Source organism: Anopheles merus, unplaced genomic scaffold, assembly GCF_017562075.2.
Source record: "Anopheles merus strain MAF unplaced genomic scaffold, AmerM5.1 LNR4000022, whole genome shotgun sequence".
NCBI lineage: Eukaryota > Metazoa > Arthropoda > Insecta > Diptera > Culicidae > Anopheles > Anopheles merus.
Window position 1 is genome coordinate 35,845 of NW_024427602.1, and position 17,379 is coordinate 53,223.

At 38.7% G+C, this 17,379-nt stretch overlaps 2 protein-coding genes across 4 annotated transcripts; both read left to right on the forward strand.

Annotated features, from left to right (window-relative positions):
* Nucleotides 1-814: 814 nt before the first annotated feature.
* Nucleotides 815-16,916, forward strand: LOC121601066. 3 transcript variants are annotated; one of them, XM_041929867.1, is made up of 4 exons: nt 815-1,182; nt 1,246-1,727; nt 16,104-16,503; nt 16,555-16,916. In XM_041929867.1, exons 1-4 carry the CDS (start codon nt 1,049-1,051, stop codon nt 16,589-16,591), a joined length of 1,053 nt encoding a protein of 350 aa, XP_041785801.1. In that variant the 5' UTR covers nt 815-1,048; the 3' UTR covers nt 16,592-16,916. The 3 variants fall into 3 exon arrangements, with proteins under 3 accessions (XP_041785801.1, XP_041785802.1, XP_041785803.1); XM_041929868.1 differs by having other exon boundaries at nt 16,567-16,916; XM_041929869.1 differs by having other exon boundaries at nt 815-1,170.
* On the forward strand, nt 14,718-15,846 carry LOC121601067 (ER membrane protein complex subunit 8/9 homolog). Its single transcript, XM_041929870.1, has 2 exons — nt 14,718-15,305; nt 15,369-15,846. The coding sequence occupies exons 1-2, from the start codon at nt 15,057-15,059 to the stop codon at nt 15,771-15,773; spliced, it is 654 nt and encodes a 217-aa protein (XP_041785804.1). The 5' UTR covers nt 14,718-15,056; the 3' UTR covers nt 15,774-15,846.
* Nucleotides 16,917-17,379: the final 463 nt, after the last annotated feature.

Consider the following 17,379-nt stretch of genomic DNA (forward strand, 5'->3'; position numbering starts at 1 on the left):
CGATAACTATGGCGACCCCCCAAAAGCCCTAATCCACCACCTGATATTTTTAATCCACCTTGGGTGCCACCAGTATTGTTATGTCAAGTCGTGAAATGTCAATTCAATTCGTCAAGTCGTGAAATGTTCAAGTCTGGAGCAAGGATAATGTATTTAGAAGGTTGATTTTTATCGCTTTTGCTGGGCGACATTGTGGGGGACATCTGTCACTCTCTGCATACAAATTTCATTACCCCGCACCAGCCCTCCACGATTTTTATACCGGAACCCCCGAAGAGAAATGTCAAATCGAGAAATGTCATTTTGCTCTGAACAACTTCACCTTGTCATTTATAACACCTTGGTCTGGAGCACTTCACCTTCTAATATCTATACACCTTGCGAAACAATCGAATTATTTAGTTGTTTACAAGCCAAACGCAAAAAATAGATTTGAACACATTATAAGTTATTTTTTGTGTTTTCAAACATAGAACAAGTTGGTTCACTGGGTCAAATTAGCTACTTTGGTCTATGCCGAAGGAAATTTTGAGCTATTTTTTGTCGTGCGAGACGTTGCTCTATGTGTATTGGAACGGTTACCCGGCGCTCTAGCATCAATCCAACACGACATCGAACATGAAAAATGTATGGGATTTGACATGTTTGTCTTGTTTTCTTGTTTGTGTCTGACAGTGCACCTCCATATGATTATATGGGTTTGTTCCAAGGTGTATGGATATTAGGAGGTGAAGTGCTTCAGAGCAAATTGACATTTCACGACTTGACATAACAATACTGTGGGCCACGGTATTCAAATCGGGAAGGGCTGGAGGGTGGTGTAGAAAATTGTATGCGATTTGACATAACAATACTCAATGATGGCGCCTGGCAAACGTGCTAATAATTCACCTGTTAAATAAATACACCTTGGGTTTGTTCGAGTCGGATGTCGTGTTCGATTGGTGCCAGAGCGCAGCCTTAGTCGGGGAGCAACTTTGTGAAACATTGGTATAAAGTTTTTACGGATAGACCTACCAAAAAGTAAACAAATGTAGCGAGCCAAATCATGGCAAGCTCCATTTCAAGTGGTTTTCGTGAGGATTGTTCCGAATTTTTGTGTGATTTTGCAAAGTTGAAAGCTACAGATTATCAAACATTTAGTCAAGAATGGAAGAGAACCAATTTCCAGTATATTTTTTTGTAAGTTCAAGGCACAATTGAGCATTCTGTTGATTATAAACTTTCCATTTGTGTTCATTGCAGCGGGCGGAATACTGATGCAGAAATGGCAGAATATTTAGGAGAAATCTTTTACACAGTGAAAAAAATGTTTATCGTCTCAAATAATCCATTCGAACGAATAGGATCGTTTTACCTACTCTATACGTTGTATTTTAAACAGCCGTTATTTATGTTTTGCAAGATTCGACTGACTTTAACAGAGTGGCGTATGATGAAAACATTTGCAAAATATCCTTACAACGAGAAAGAATTGCCGCAAATAACAGTGATTCTATGGAAAATGTTTAAATCAGATGCTTTTCGTTTCGTACAAGACGAATTAGAACGTGGATTCGATCGATTTTATTTAAAAAGCTTTGGAACGAGTTATGACAGTTCAAGTTCGTACAGGACAATCAGAGATTTGGAAAAAGAGCTACAAACGTTGACGGCGCCTAATGGATTGATAAATGCCATGGAAATTTTGGAAATGGGTTATAACGAAATGAAGGAAGCCCTGGACGGTAAGTAACATGACGGTTTATATAGGTGACTATATACATGACGGTATAATATATAGGTGGGCTTATCTTAAGATGTATGTATTTAGAAAGTTGACTTTTTTGCCTCTGCTTCTGAATGAAGATTTTAAGGCCGAAAATACTCCGTCCGCGGAATTCCGCTTTCTGAAAAATGTACGGATATGACAGTTCGGGAAAGTTGCCGTTGACACTTTGTATATGGGTTTGACAGCAGGCGGAATTCCGCGGCCGCGAAATTCCGGTCCGTGTATTTTCGGCCTAATACGGACGTCACACGAAGCGTAAACTTTGGCGTAAACTGGATTTCAGCCATACAACCCTGAAATCTTTTGTCAGGAAGTTTACGCTCTCACATACAAATCAAGCGTAAACTTTTTGAGTTTACGCCTCGTGTGACGTCCGTATAAGAATATTTTGTGTACACGTCAAGCCTCCAGAATGCCTGTTTGAGCGAAGGCAAGGACTATCTAGGAACGAGGTCAACTATTACCGTATTAATACACGATGCGCAATCTCAGATTGTGCATATATTCGTTTTATCAAAACATGTGTCATTTCGCGTAGCCAACCCTGAGCTATAAACGTCATTTCCATACAATTTCAGATTGCGCCAAGATTGCGCATAAATTTCAAGATTATATGTCCGAGATGTAAAATTTTTTTTTGACAGATAAATGTATCAAACCGACCAGTTTGACAGATAAATATATGCGCAATCTGAGATTGCGCATCGTCTATTGCTACGGTTAGCCAAAATCGGATTGGCCATCTTGGATGCCATTGGACAGCAGAAAGTCCTTGGAAATTCATCATTCCCTCAAAAACTACTAGGGTAACTGTACCAGTATTCGGCAGAATAACTAAAAACGTGTAATTACTCAAACACGTGTTGCAAATAGTCTCCACAAATATTTTTTTAAATAGAAATATGCTCATTTATTATTCATATACGAAGTATCACATCATTTCCTTGCATATTTTTCAAAATACAGTAGAGCGTCGATTATCCGGGGGCGGATTAACCGGCGAGCGGCTCAATCGTGCGCATAAATTTGACAGCTATTCAAACGTACGGCGAACATTTGCTGCGATAGTCAAGTGGGCAACCAGTTTTTTGTGCCGCTCTGTAGTGTCTAGTGGTATTTTCAAAATTCAGTTTTGTTCATGAACAGTTAAACCTATAGTTATTGATTAAAATAATATTCTAATAACGATTAATCGATTGATTCATAGTGGATTAATTGTAAAACTAGTGAATTTTATATTTTTTATATGAATTTGACATTTCTCGGACCATTATCCATGCCAATCGATTAACCGGCAACCGTCCGGTCCCGAGCTGCTCGGATAATCGACGTTCTACTGTATCAAACAAAATATGCAGAGTTCACAATTTTTCGGCAGATTCGCTGTTAGCTAATAGTTTGGCAGGTTTCGTTATTAAGAGAACCAGAACAGTAAACCAATTCTATGTTTGAAAAATTTATTTTAGCTCGTTTAGAATTTTAAAATAAAGAAAAATAAATAATTATTCACTTTAAATGCTGCCAAAAATATGCGCACAGTAAATGTTCATTTTTGACAGTTCAATGTTGCGGCCTCCTGCCGAAACTCGGAACAATAACACACCTTGAATTTGGCTGAATATTCCTTTAAACTTGATCAGAACACTAAAATGCGTATGTCGACACATAATATGACCTTTCTTATACCAAATATCACCAATTTTGCGACAAATAATGCACTTAAAAGAAAAATAAATATTTGGCCAGTAAACGGGTCAAAATGAGCAACATAAAATCAATAATTAATGTGCTTTTTAGCACCAATCTTTGGAAAGTAAGAGTGTTAAATTGCTTTAAACATTTTTTTGTACATACAGTGTACCGCTGTTTATCCGGGTACCTTTTATTCGGCTTGCCGTTTATCCGTGCGGTTGAGAAATGACAGTTCAATACAATGGTGACATTGCGTTATGAGGAGGATATTTGAAAGAGCGGTTATAAGAGCACATTGTTATAACAAATACAGGCGTCCCCGAGTTACGACCCCCTCGAGTTACGACGATTCGCAGATACGACGATTTTGATTTTGACAGTGAAAAGTTGCCATCGAGAAGAAATTGATGTATATTTTTGAATTTCTGAGCTGATAACCGTTACACACACATTTTCAAAGATACCACAACTACACGATATGGAATATCTATTTCGTGTGAACGACTTTTTGTGTACAATTAATACATTATCGAACATTGTTTCAAATAAAAAACACGATATCATAGATTTCGACTCTTCAACTTCGGTTATAAAGTTTACATTGACAGATATTCGACATAAGACTTTTTCGACTTAAGCAAAGCACAAACCAATCAATCGATACAAGTATAAACACAAATCAATCATAAATGACAAGCGCAATATGACAGCAAACCAAACTAGCGTAGCTGGGCTCCCAAACGATAGCTACATTCCGCAGCTACATTTGACATTAAGAACAAAATAAATTGGTAGCTGTCATTTGTTGCCGCATACAAGTAGCTATCATCTAGCCGTAGCTTTACGCCTTGCGTTGGGACTTTTTTTCGGTCCCAAATACAGTCGTATCTCGGGGGACACCTGTAACACTATAATTCATGGAACATTTCTAATATAATCATTGGAAAAACGTGAAGTTAACACAGGGTTATTTTTATAAAAAAAAATAGAAAATTTTCCAAAATATAATCAGGAACTGGTGATAAAATATATCATTTGACTCATTATCCGTGTTATTCGTATATCCGGGCTAGGTCAACCCAAGGTGGAATATAGAGGAGGTGTCTTCTTAGCGTTTGGCATGTTGCCATTTTAAGATTCAGTTTGACAACAGCCGTCGATATTTGTTTACAGGCAGCAGCTACATTATAACGTGTAAAATGTCGATTTATGGAGTGTGGATGCAAAATACGAATTTTTAATGCTAAAAAAATGTGTATTAAACGAAAACAATTCATATATCATATCTAAATACCAGCAACATTCGTCGCATTTGACAACTGCCGTCGATCCTGGTTTTGTGCTTTTTTCTAAAGCCTCGATGCCCAATTGTTCTACATGACGACACCTCCTTTCTACCCACTTTGGGTCAACCCAAGTGACATTTGCTCGATACCCAATTGACATTTTCAAGCACGAATAATTGGGAATTCAAGGATATTCCCTTACAGGGTTTACCAGCATATAAAACAACTGTTCACTTGTTTATAACAATAGTCGTTTTGTATAGACACCGCTGTCTACCACTTGCTCACACGTCAGATGGTGTAAGCTACTCTGTCCAATTGAATAACACAATTTTCGCCTTCGATTGCACATCGGTCGGATTCGGCACGGTTTATTGTGGTTGTTGTGTAATTAACAAAATTAATGCTTTGATTTATTGAAATGTATGGTTTATACTGCATATTGCTTGAATACAAGGTTTACCAGCATAATAAACAACTGTCCACTTGTTTATAACAATAGTCGTTTTGAATAGACACCGCTGTCTACCACTTGCTCACACGTCAGATGGTGTAAGCTACTCTGTCCAATTGAATAACACAATTTTCGCCTTCGATTGCACAACGGCCGGATGCGGCACGATTTCTTGTGGTTCTTTTATAATTAACAAAATTAATGTTTTGATTTATTGAAATGTATGGTTTATACTGCATATTGCTCGAATAAAAGAAACGTTTTTGAAAATGTTTGGTTTTTACAAAATTTGTCCTAACAAAACAAACTGTGCCGAATCTGACAGTTGCTAATCGAAGGGGAAAATTGTGTTATGCAATTGGACAGAGTAGCCTACACCATCTGACGTGTGAGCAAGTGGTAGACAGCGGTGTCTATTCAAAACGACTATTGTTATAAACAAGTGAACAGTTGTTTATTACGCTGGTAAACCCTGTAAGCTGGAGCCTTAAACTTCCCTTAAACTGCACCAGTTTAAGGGAATTTAGAAAAAGGCCTTTAAAATCAACTGTGATGCGGCTGTTTCGTTATTTTCTTCTAGATTCGCCCGGAAATGATGTTTCCTATCGTTATAGTTGGTCATGTAGCCATTTTATACTTACATAATATCGATTTTTTATAAAATAACGTCACACAATATCTGCTTTTGTTTTTCATAAATTATCGAATCTACGAATGTAAAATGAGCTCGACAGCATCGTCCATCGAAAGAGGAAAATCTAATTTACGAACTCACTAAATCTTAGCGCCTTCAAACACTTGATCACACTCAAATCCACAATTTGAAGCGTATCGAGTACTAATCGAGCAGATATGGGAAAACAATTTCGAGCAAATGTCACTTGGGTGGACTTGCACTCAAGGTGTATTAGGTACCCGCTGACCAAAACCAAGCAGTTTCCTGTGCAGGCCAGCGCAGATTTAGGCCCGTGGCAGCGCTCATCCGATGTGATTTTATCGGACGAGATTTTTATGGGATTTGACAGATAACGTCGGACGTGCGATTTCGTCGTACGACGGAATCAAAAAATTTTGATTCCGTTGGATCGTCGCATCCGATTTTATCTGTCAATGTAATCATGCAGTTTATGTAGGAACAATATCAAATAATTTTTTTTATAATGGTTTAACAATTCAAATCATTCGAATTTTCGCAATATGAGCCGAAATAGTGTTTGACAAAAGCGTCCGATAAAATCGCATCGGATGAGCGTTGCCACCGCCCTTTGGCCGGTTTCTCGCGCGGGATTTCAGAGAAACCTGCGCTGGGTAGAGCAGTTTTGGCGCCCTCTGTTAGGGAAATAGACGAACTATTTCAGGCGATGGAGCAAAAAAAAGGACGGAGCAAAAAATTCCAAATATTGGTGCCCATGTTTTTCTTCTCATCCTCTCCATCTCTCGCCCTCCTTTGCCTTACCCAACTAACAAAATCGACATGCGTTCTCATTCTACCCAGTAGATCAGTGAACCTGAGAGAGCGAGAAAGCATGTCGATTTTGTCGCTTGGGTACTTGCGCTTCAGTCCGTGCCTTCCGCCATCAGCTGATTGTGTGTTGTGTATACGTTGGTACATATACATGTGGTGTATTGCGCAGTTGTGTGTTTTGATTGATAGAGGGGTTAGCATTTTTTATTTGTGTGTGTGTGGTTTGTTTCGGGAATTGAAGTATAATCGATGAGTTGATGGTTTATTTTATTTCGTGCCGCTGCAGATGAGGCCATTTGATGCTCGTGGAAATTGAGAGTAAAGAAGCCAATTGGAAACAAGCGTCTTACAAAAATCTAATGTTTTTTTTTATTTGAACATTTTTGATGCTTCAACGACCTTCTAAGCATTTTATAATGACGATAAAAGATGTGAATGTGCTGAATTTTTTTTTTAATTTTCGGGTTTCGACACATATACACAGCGCGAGGAATGTGACCTCCATCATGCCGCGATCCCCCATACTGCCCGGCGCTTTAGATGAGGATGCGCTACAAGATAGTTAAGCCAGCAATTCTTCCGAAACGGTAGCGGTAATCGATCGTGCTTTCGTGGGTGCGTGCTCCCGTGCACGCGTTCGGCGGTGTGTGCTGATGTACGCGCGTGCGTGCGTGTGTGTTGTTTCATTCTGATGCGTTTTTCACCCGCTGCGGCTACGCTCCATGCATTCTGTCTTAGCCAATGCCAAGACTGCGGTATAATGTATAATTTTCGATTGCCACAACCTGAGAGACAACACAACCATTGAATTGGCATCACCATCTTTGCGACCGGCCCTGCTGTTGGGGGTGATAAAAAGATACACGATCAAAGCAAACGGGCTAGCCATATGCATCACATTTCTTTCCAATTCAGCTAGCGGCCGCAAGTTGAAACAACATTAAGGCCGGGCTAAATTGATCGTACTCCGTAGTGCAATTTTTGTGCGTACGTCATCTAGCGGCTGCGGGTTGAAGCTAGAGGCTGGTATAATTTATCTGTCGAAAAACGTTTTGGGTCGAGAAGGCTATAATTTTACCCAATCATGAATAGATATTCGAAGATGAGATGAGGAGAAATGTTGCCTAGCGCTTTGTATGAATGACGATTTGTCCAACAACAACAATTAACGGCCTACTTAGTTGCAATTTATGGACGTTTATCAACATTTTCAACGACATACAAGTAGCCTGGCCGGAACTTGATGAGACACCAAGCATGAATAATTTTGGCATTTAAATTATACCCACATCTAGCTTGCGCTGGTCGCCGCCAGATGCGCTAGTGAATATAAAAAATTACACTAGCGAGTACGATCAATGTAGCCCGGCCTTTATGAATTGAATTGATACATAGAGGATTCTGGTTTTGTTTATTACGATGTGCGTATGGTGCTGCGCCTGTCCGTCCAGAATCTGGCGGCTTTCTGGCTTGAAGTCGGTATCATGACGCCGAGCGTCTGGCACTGTCTTGGAATGGCTTCGGCTCGATAAGTTCATGTCCTTTGATCGAGTGTATTCCGTGCATTTGTCGCGCCAGTACGGTAGATCCGGCAGCAACAAAATCAAGACAAACTCTTTCCCCGGTACGGATGGCAATCCAAAGTTCTTTTTCTTGTTATTATTATTATTGGCGTAATGGCCTACGCGATCATGACGGCCTTTTCAGGACTTGAGTATCAGGTAGCCGGATAGTCAGCCCTTGCTACGGCGGACGGTTCATACGCGGTTAGAATCCAATCCAGAATCCATCTTATGCAGGGGGTAACTTACATACTGCCACATTGTCTCCTGCCCGATGCATACGCTGCAGGCAGGGGGAAGGATGCACCTCCACAATAAAAAAAACACCATGACGAACACCCACCTTCCTTTCTTTGACCGATGGATCATAACATTCCAGAAGAATATACATTTAGTTTTGCACACTCACGCACGCTTACAACCTTGCGCTGACGGCTCAGCCTCTCTGTGTAATCTACAACATGCGAAAGAAAATGCATAGTGTCACATAAAGTTATGCTTTAACGCCGGGCTACATTGATCGTACTCCGTAGTGTAATTTTGATTTTCACTAGCGCATCTGGCGGCGGCTGGTGGAAGTTTTTTTTGATCGTCGGGGGAATGGTCGTGTTGAATCTCAAAATGAATTAGTTTTTTCACCGTTTTTTGATGCGAAAACTGGTGAAAAACCTGCAAAATATGTTTATCTATCAATTACAAAGCTTTTCCTGTCCAGTTAAAGTAAAAACCAAGGAAAAATAAAATATTTTCTGGAGCGGCTCCAAATTGTTTGGCAAAATGGTTCGGTCAGCCGCCGCCAGATGTGCTAGTGAAAATCGAAATTACACTAGCGAGTACGATCAATGTAGCCCGGCCTTTATGCAATTTGGTTTAAGCTTTCCTATGCACGGCCATAGCCACCTGTGTTGCGTGTTCTACTTCGAAATATGGTTCTGCGCGTTGCATAGTAAATCCTCCAACGTGAGATAGCGATTCCGTAGTCATAGTTACTTTGTGCCTTTTCAATTTGATTTGTGAAAATTCAACTTCATCGCCGCAGTGTTTGTTAACGGTTTCTTTAAAGGCCGGGCTACATCCATCGTACTCCGTAGTGTAATTTTTGTGAACGCGTACGCCATCTAGCGGCGGCGGGTCGAAGCTAGATGCTGGCATAATTTATCTGTCAAAAAACGTTTTGGGTCGAGGAGGCTATAGGCCGGGCTACATTGATCGTACTCGCAAGCGTAATTTTGATTTTCACTAGCGCATCTGGTGGCGACTGGTGGAAGCTTTTTTTGGTCATCGAGGGAATGGTCATGCCTGATCTCAAAATTAAGTAGTTTTTCCATCGTTTTCCATTGCAAAAATGGATGCAATGCGTGAAAAAACATGTGTATCTACGTTTTACAAAACTTTTGTTCTCCGATTTAAGTGAAACAAATCGAAAATTAACGTATTTTCTGGAGCGGCTCCAAATTGTTTGACAATATGCTTCCTACAGCCGCCGCCAGATGCGCTAGTGAAAATTTAAATTACACCAGAGAGTACGATCAATGTAGCCCGGCCTTAAGGCCGGGCTACATTGATCGTACTCCGTAGTGTAATTTTGATTTTCACTAGCGCATCTGGCGGCGGCTGACCGAAGCATTTTGCCAAACAATTTGGAGCCGCTTCAGAAAATACGTTATTTTTCCATGTTTTTTACTTTAACTGGATTGGAAAAGCTTTGTAATTGATAGATAAATATGTCGTGCAAGTATTTCAGCAGTTTTCGAATAAAAAAACGGTGTAAAGGCCGGGCTACATTGATCGTACTCACAAGCGTAATTTTGATTTTCACTAGCGCATCTGGCGGCGGCTGACCGAAGCATTTTGCCAAACAATTTGGAGCCGCTCCAGAAAATACGTTATTTTTCCATGTTTTTTACTTAAATCGGAGGAGAAAAGTTTTGTAAAACGTAGATACACATGTTTTGCACGCATTGCATCCATTTTTGCAATGGAAAACGATGAAAAAACTACTTAATTTTGAGATCCGGCATGACCATTCCCTCGATGACCAAAAAAAGCTTCCACCAGCCGCCGCCAGATGCGCTAGTGAAAATCAAAATTACGCTTGCGAGTACGATCAATGTAGCCCGGCCTTAAAAACTAATTAATTTTAAGATTGAACACGACCATTCCCCCGACGACCAAAAAAAGCTTCCACTAGCCACCGCCAGATGCGCTAGTGAAAATCAAAATTACACTACGGAGTACGATCAATGTAGCCCGGCCTTTATAATTTTACCCAATGATGGATAGAGAATGGAAGATGGGGAAAAATGTTGCCCAGCGCTTTGTATGAATGACGATTTGTCCAACAACAACAATTAACGGCCTACTTTGTTGCAATTTATAAACGTTTATCAACATTTCCTACGGCAAACAGGTAGCCTGGTCGAAACTTGATGAGACACCAAGCATGAATAATTTTGGCACTTAAATTATACCCACATCTAGCTTGCGCTGGTCGCCGCCAGATGCGCTAGTGAATATAAAAATTACACTTGCGAGTACGATCAATGTAGCCCGGGCTTTAACACCACAAAAGCTCGCGAGCATTGACCACACGTGAGAAACAGATAGTTCTATGGAGGGAAAAAGCACGGACGACTGCTGACAGCGATTGCCGGTCTGACGCACTAACACATCCAAACCTTCGACAGTGCGCTTAGTCGAGGGGTAGGAGGCGGGGCAAGGGACGGTTAGCTCGACAAGCTGCTTGACAAATTTGCCGTAGGAGGGAAAAAGAAGACATGAGAAAATATGCGGAAGGCAATGATTTCTTCAGTCGCTTTGCCTAGCGGGTATATTAGGAGGTTGACTCAGTCAGACTGCCTTGTGTTAATTTACCCATTTGAGCAGTTTTTTGTCTTTCACAACAGTAATTTAAGAGCAATTTAGCAGTACGAAGTGTTGTCGTTTATTGTCGGCGAAAAGTTGTAAATAAGAACATAAAGAGTATTGTTTTAATGAACTTTTAGAGGAAGAAGACGTTGGCGAGGTATTCAAAACTAGGAATATAAAAATCAGCCGAGAAATTGCGTTTATTAGTGCTAATTGTACAACGCCTTCTCCGGATGAAGCGGCTGTTCCAGTCAAGTTTACTGAAAAAAACCCATTGTAATCGTTTTTATAACTTAAAGAAAATGGTGATATATAACCATTAAACAATAATTCAATGCATTTCGTTATTTATTAACAATTCAGCCGAAAAAAAAATCACAATAACATTTAGGAAAGAATAGGTTTCATCAAAACTATTCGAATGGATAAATTAACGACAGATAAGTTGCCATTAAATTACTCTTAAATTACCGGTAATTTAGAGGTAAGATAGGGGTAATTTAGCCCATTTGTCTAGCTGGGAAGTGCTTCAGAGCAAATTGACATTTCACGACTTCACATCAAGAGGCGCAAGGTCACAGGAGCGACAAAATGCTAACAACATTTTCAAAACGTTAGCTTTTGTTACTTTTTTGAGCTTTTGTCAAAATTTCGAAACCTGGATAAGACAAGAAATAAAATTGACAAAAGTTAACAAAAAGTGACATAATTTGACGTTCGCGACAAAGCGGTAACAAACAGCTGTTTGGTGCAGTTGTGACCCATTGCTATGGTAATATTACTAAAATGCATGTTTCTATTTGATTTATGTACATATTTAGTAATTTCATAAATTAAAAAAAATCATGTTTTTTAAATTTCGTTTCAGTAATTTAAAAAATAATTTCATATTGTTCCTACATAAACTGCATGATTACATTGACAGATAAAATCGGATGCGACGATCGGACGGAATCAAATTTTTTGATTCCGTCGTACGATGAAATCGCACGTCCGACGTTATCTGTCAAATCCCATATAAATCTCGTCCGATAAAATCGCATCGGATGAGCGCTGCCACGGGCCTAGCTGACTAAGGGCCCTGTCTGTGCTTCGCCGCATGTGATTTTATCGCACGTGCTGTCAGACGCTTTTTGGATTCATATTGCGATCATGTGATGATTTTAATAGTTTAACGATTATGAAAAATTAGTTTGTGGTTGTTCCTTCTAAACACCACACATATAGTTTGACAGATAACATCGGATGCGGCGTCCGACAAAATCAAAATTCTTTGATTCCGATTTTGACAGGCCTTCCGATAAAATCGCATCCGATGGAACACAGACATGAGCCTTAGTCAATTAGTTCTTTTTTTCAAAGTTAGGCTGCTCTCTGGCAACAATCGAACACGACATCCGACTCGAACAAACCCATATAATCATATGGAGGTGCACTGTCAGACACAAACAAAAAAACAAGACAAACCTCACCGTATTAATACACGATGCGCAATCTCAGATTGCGCATATATTCGTTTTATCAAAATATATGTCATTTCCCGTAGCCAACCCTGAGCTATAAACGTCATTTCCATACAATTTCAGATTGCGCCAAGATTGCGCATAAATTTTCAAGATTATTACGGACGTCACACGAAGCGTAAACTTTGGCGTAAACTGGATTTCAGCCATACAACCCTGAAATCTTTTGACAGGAAGTTTACGCTCTCCCATACAAATCAAGCGTAAACTTTTTGAGTTTACGCCTCGTGTGACGTCCTTATATATGTCCGAGATATATAATTTTTTTTGACAGATAAATATATCATACCGACCCGTTTGACAGATAAATATATGCTCAATCTGAGATTGCGCATCGTCTATTGCTACGGTCAAGTCGAACATGTCAGTTGATTCGGTATGTGATGTTCGATACCCACCTGTGCTGTGAGAACCTTGGCTGTCAAATGCTTCACAGCTACAGTAGACAGAATTCAATTCGGGACATTTTCAAGTTTGTTTACATATTTTGTCCCTTTTTTTCTTAAAATTGTCTGCAAAATATTTAAAATAGCTATCAATAATATTTGCAATGTTTCACAATCAATTATAACATCAAATATACAGTTTTGAAACGAATAAAACTATTACGTGTACACAATATATGTGTATGCACTGTAGGGGAAAGCGGGGCAAAATGGGCATGTTACTGAATATTCCTTTGAATATGCCACAAAACACAATTTTTCTCCTACCATTGTATGCCTCTTCCCTTATCCAAGGATTAAAATTACTAAATAGAATGAAAACAACTTAAAATCATGAAAAAACTGTAAAATTAATATTGACGTTATACGAGGAGCAATTTTGACACGCGAGGCAAAATGGGCATATGTAAACAAACTGTGAAACGTCAAAACACTGGGGCAATATGGGCCACAACAACTGCGCTTAGGTAATGGTCTAAGCTTTTGCACACGTTTCGAGAAATGTATTCTCGTCCTATCTTTTGTTTTGCTGCTCAGGAAAGCCCTTCAAATTATTCCAAAAATATGTTATCAAAATTAATACAGTTTTTACACGTTTGAATCTATAAAATCGAATATTTTGAAGCTGTGCCTGTTATCATTATTGAAGCGAAAAATACAACATCATAGCCTCACCAAGCGCCGTATGTCAAAAGCATCTGCCCAATTTGCCCCAAGCGTAACTGTCCATTTTGCCCCACGTGAAGCATTTTTGTATTTTTTGTTATATTAGTAAAATACACATTCCCTCCACATTGCCTTGCTTTCTTCAGACAAATTGTATAGAAATATCATATCTTTAAAAACATATCATCTAATACTTTAACGCATCTCTGTGACACTGGTTTAAGCTTATTTGCGAAGTGGCAAAAATTACATCAATATACTACTAAATCTTATTTTACATTTTTCTTGATTATTTGTTATGTAAGGGTTGTGAAACTTACATGGTATTCATAGAACACTCTAATGAATATATTTTGAGCATCGGAAAGTATCTTTGCAGTCAAATAATGCTTAAATAGAGGGTGCCCATTTTGCCCCACATGCCCATTTTGCCTCGCTTTCCCCTATATGTTTTGGCATGGACGTTTCTTTACATATTCAATATTAAATTTTGATGATTTTTATGTTATTATTGATGTGAATAACTAGTAAATTATTTGTTGAATCTTCCCTCTGCAGATGGATTTTCATTTAAATCATGAAAATACTTCCTTTTCGAGATGAAAAGATAGGCGTATTGCAATGCATCATGACATGTCTATAAGAACAGCTGACAGAGCACCTATCGAACAGAGTTTGTTTGTCTCGTTCGAATGGTCCCAGAGCGTCGCCCTATTGGACAAATGCAATTGCAAAAAGAAGAAATGAAGGAACAAAATGGGAAAGAGGAAAACAAGAGACGAAAAAGAACAATAACAACTCATTTTTTATGTTTTTAAACAAAAAGCATGTAGGTTGACTGAGCAAAATGAGCTACTTTGGTCTACGCGGGGTGAAATTTTGAGTTATTTTTTGTCGCGTTTGACGTTATCGCGCAATGTCTATTTGAACGGTTACCGTTCAAATAGACATAGAGCGACAACGTCGCGTGTCGAAAAATATCTCAAAATTTCACTCTGTGTAGATCAAAGTAGCTTATTTGACACAATCAAACATTTTGTTTTATATTTGAAAACACACAATAATAGGTTAAAATGTGTTAAAATCATTGCGTTTGGCATTTATTTGGCTCGTAAAAGAACTAAATAATTCAATTATTTCGGTTGGAGCAAAAATGCCGCGCGAGACGAGTAGCTCTGTTTACAAAATTGACGTTGTCGCTCTATGTCTATTTGAACGGCTACAGAAACTACAAATATCTGGCCAAAATAAAAAAAATCCCTTAGTGCGAATAATTTACGTTTTTTTCATAGGGGCGACTATTGTCACGTATCTGTCTCATATATGTCTAAACAGATAAAAACAATAATTTGTGTTTTGCAAAATTCTTACGATCTACCAAAAATGTCGGAAATAATGTTCGATCCCCGTGCGTTTTGTAAAATTATGCTTCATGCAGCAAAGTATCCCCATCTAGCGGTGAATGGGATACTTTTGGCTGAAAATGGTAAAACAAGTACGATTGCGGACGCGGTGCCCCTCTTTCATCAGTGTCTTCATGTGTCGCCCATGGCAGAGGTGGCTCTGGTTCAGGTATGTCATATTTTTAAATTTCTCAGAAGGTTTGAACATTAAAGAATTTATTGATATTTGTAGGTAGAAGCCAAAGCATTGCAAAAGGGACAACATATCGTCGGTTATTATGTAGGCTGCGAAAATTTCTACGATAACCGTTTTGAGCGGGCGCCGGGAATACGAATTGCGGATAAAATAGCTGAAAATTGTTCCAATGCTTGCATTGCAGTTATTGATAACTGTTCGATTTCAATTAATATGCGTTATCCAGCTTTGAAAATGTGGCAATATCGCGATAATCGTTGGTCCAAAGCTAAATGTGTTGTAGAAAATGACAGCGTTACATTCGACGCTGTATCGTGTCTGTTGCAGCGTGGCGCTGCAAAGGAGTTGCACGATTACGATAATTATTTGGATAATACCCAGAATGATTGGAACAACGTACATTTAAATGGAGATTTAAAACAAATACTTGCTATGTACTAACTAATATGATAATGTTCGTTTGTCGTCTACGATAAAATACATTTATGATAAAATACAAAAGTGTTTTTTTACATGGTGTTGAAATTACATAAATTAAAGGTTATGTTACAGAGAAATTACACTACGTACATCCGACAGACATATTTTTTCTGCCTTTTTTTATTATATATAGTATATTGCTTAACTCCATGCAACTTCGAATGAGAGTATGCAGAGCAGATGCATGCGAGTGCCTTATCATTTTACTAAACTAATTCACATTTATTTATATTATCAACAAAATAATAATATTATAAATTGTTTTTAAAAATGTATGACTTTTAATAATAGATAATGGTGTAACCACGGTAGAGGCAATAATTGAGGATAAAATTCCGCAATCATCGTTGATAAGAACAATGCATCACGATTTAGACTTGTTTAAGCGCATGCTTTACAATAATAATAACGAAACCCAGAGTTCATCTCGCATAGATGCAAATGTGGTAAAAAACGACAATGACCCCGTGGGGGCCAAACGTTATGCATTGAGAAGGAAGGCTTACAAACGAGAAATTAAAAAGAAGATGTTTCGCATTGCCGGCAAGGCCAGTCCTCACTTTTCTGAGGAATCGGATGATCAAGTTTCATCTTCTACATTAGAGAAATTAACAACAAGAAATCACCAGAAGGAAAATGATTTCGAAGCTAGCGCAATTCGAAACATTCGTCACAGCATGTTGAAATTAAGGTAAGATTAAAATGTAACTTGAATCTTAACAATACATACAATATATTTTAGCTTTGTTTTTAGTGACCATAAAACGGATAATAGCTAGCGGAGTCATAAAGCGCGTGGCCACGGAGTTGACAAAATGTTGAAAAAAATTTCAACTTTGTCAAAATTGCTTGTCAACTACAAAAAAGAGCTTTTCTCGTGGCCGCACCAAAAATATACACAAGAACGTCAAAAAACTCAAACATCCGAATATCATCGATATTTTATTTAAGAAGTACTAAATAGGTACATAAATCATTAAGAAACATGTATTTTAGCATTGTTATCATAGCAATGGGCTCAGTTAGCTAGTTCTTTTATTTCCATTTTTAAATTTCATTAGTACAGGCAGTCCCCGAGATACACGGTACCTCTTATACGCGGATTCGGAGATACGCGGTTTTCCAAATTTGACAGTTCTTTGAGCAAATTGTACTGATTTGACACATCCATTGTGAAATACCAAATAATTTCCGTATTAAATGAATGTAAAATACTATTTAAAAAGGTTTAAAATTGTTCAATTCAGTAGAAACATATCAAATAATTAATTTGGTGGCGAAAACCACCCCCTACTTGCAAAATTGCACGAAAATTAGTGATATTTTGGCTGGAAATCCCGAGATTCGACTTACGCGGAAATTCGAGATACGCGGTATTTTGCGGTCGTTTTCGGTCCCCATTAACCGTGTATCTCGGGGACCGCCTGTATGTACAATTGTTTGAAATCTTACGCGATGATGGGTACGAAACTACCCAAATAACCAAATCGGCCTTAACCCACTGTAAAGCCACTTCAAACCCACGTGAGTTAGTAGTGGTTGAGGGCGGTGGCAACTCTCATCCGAT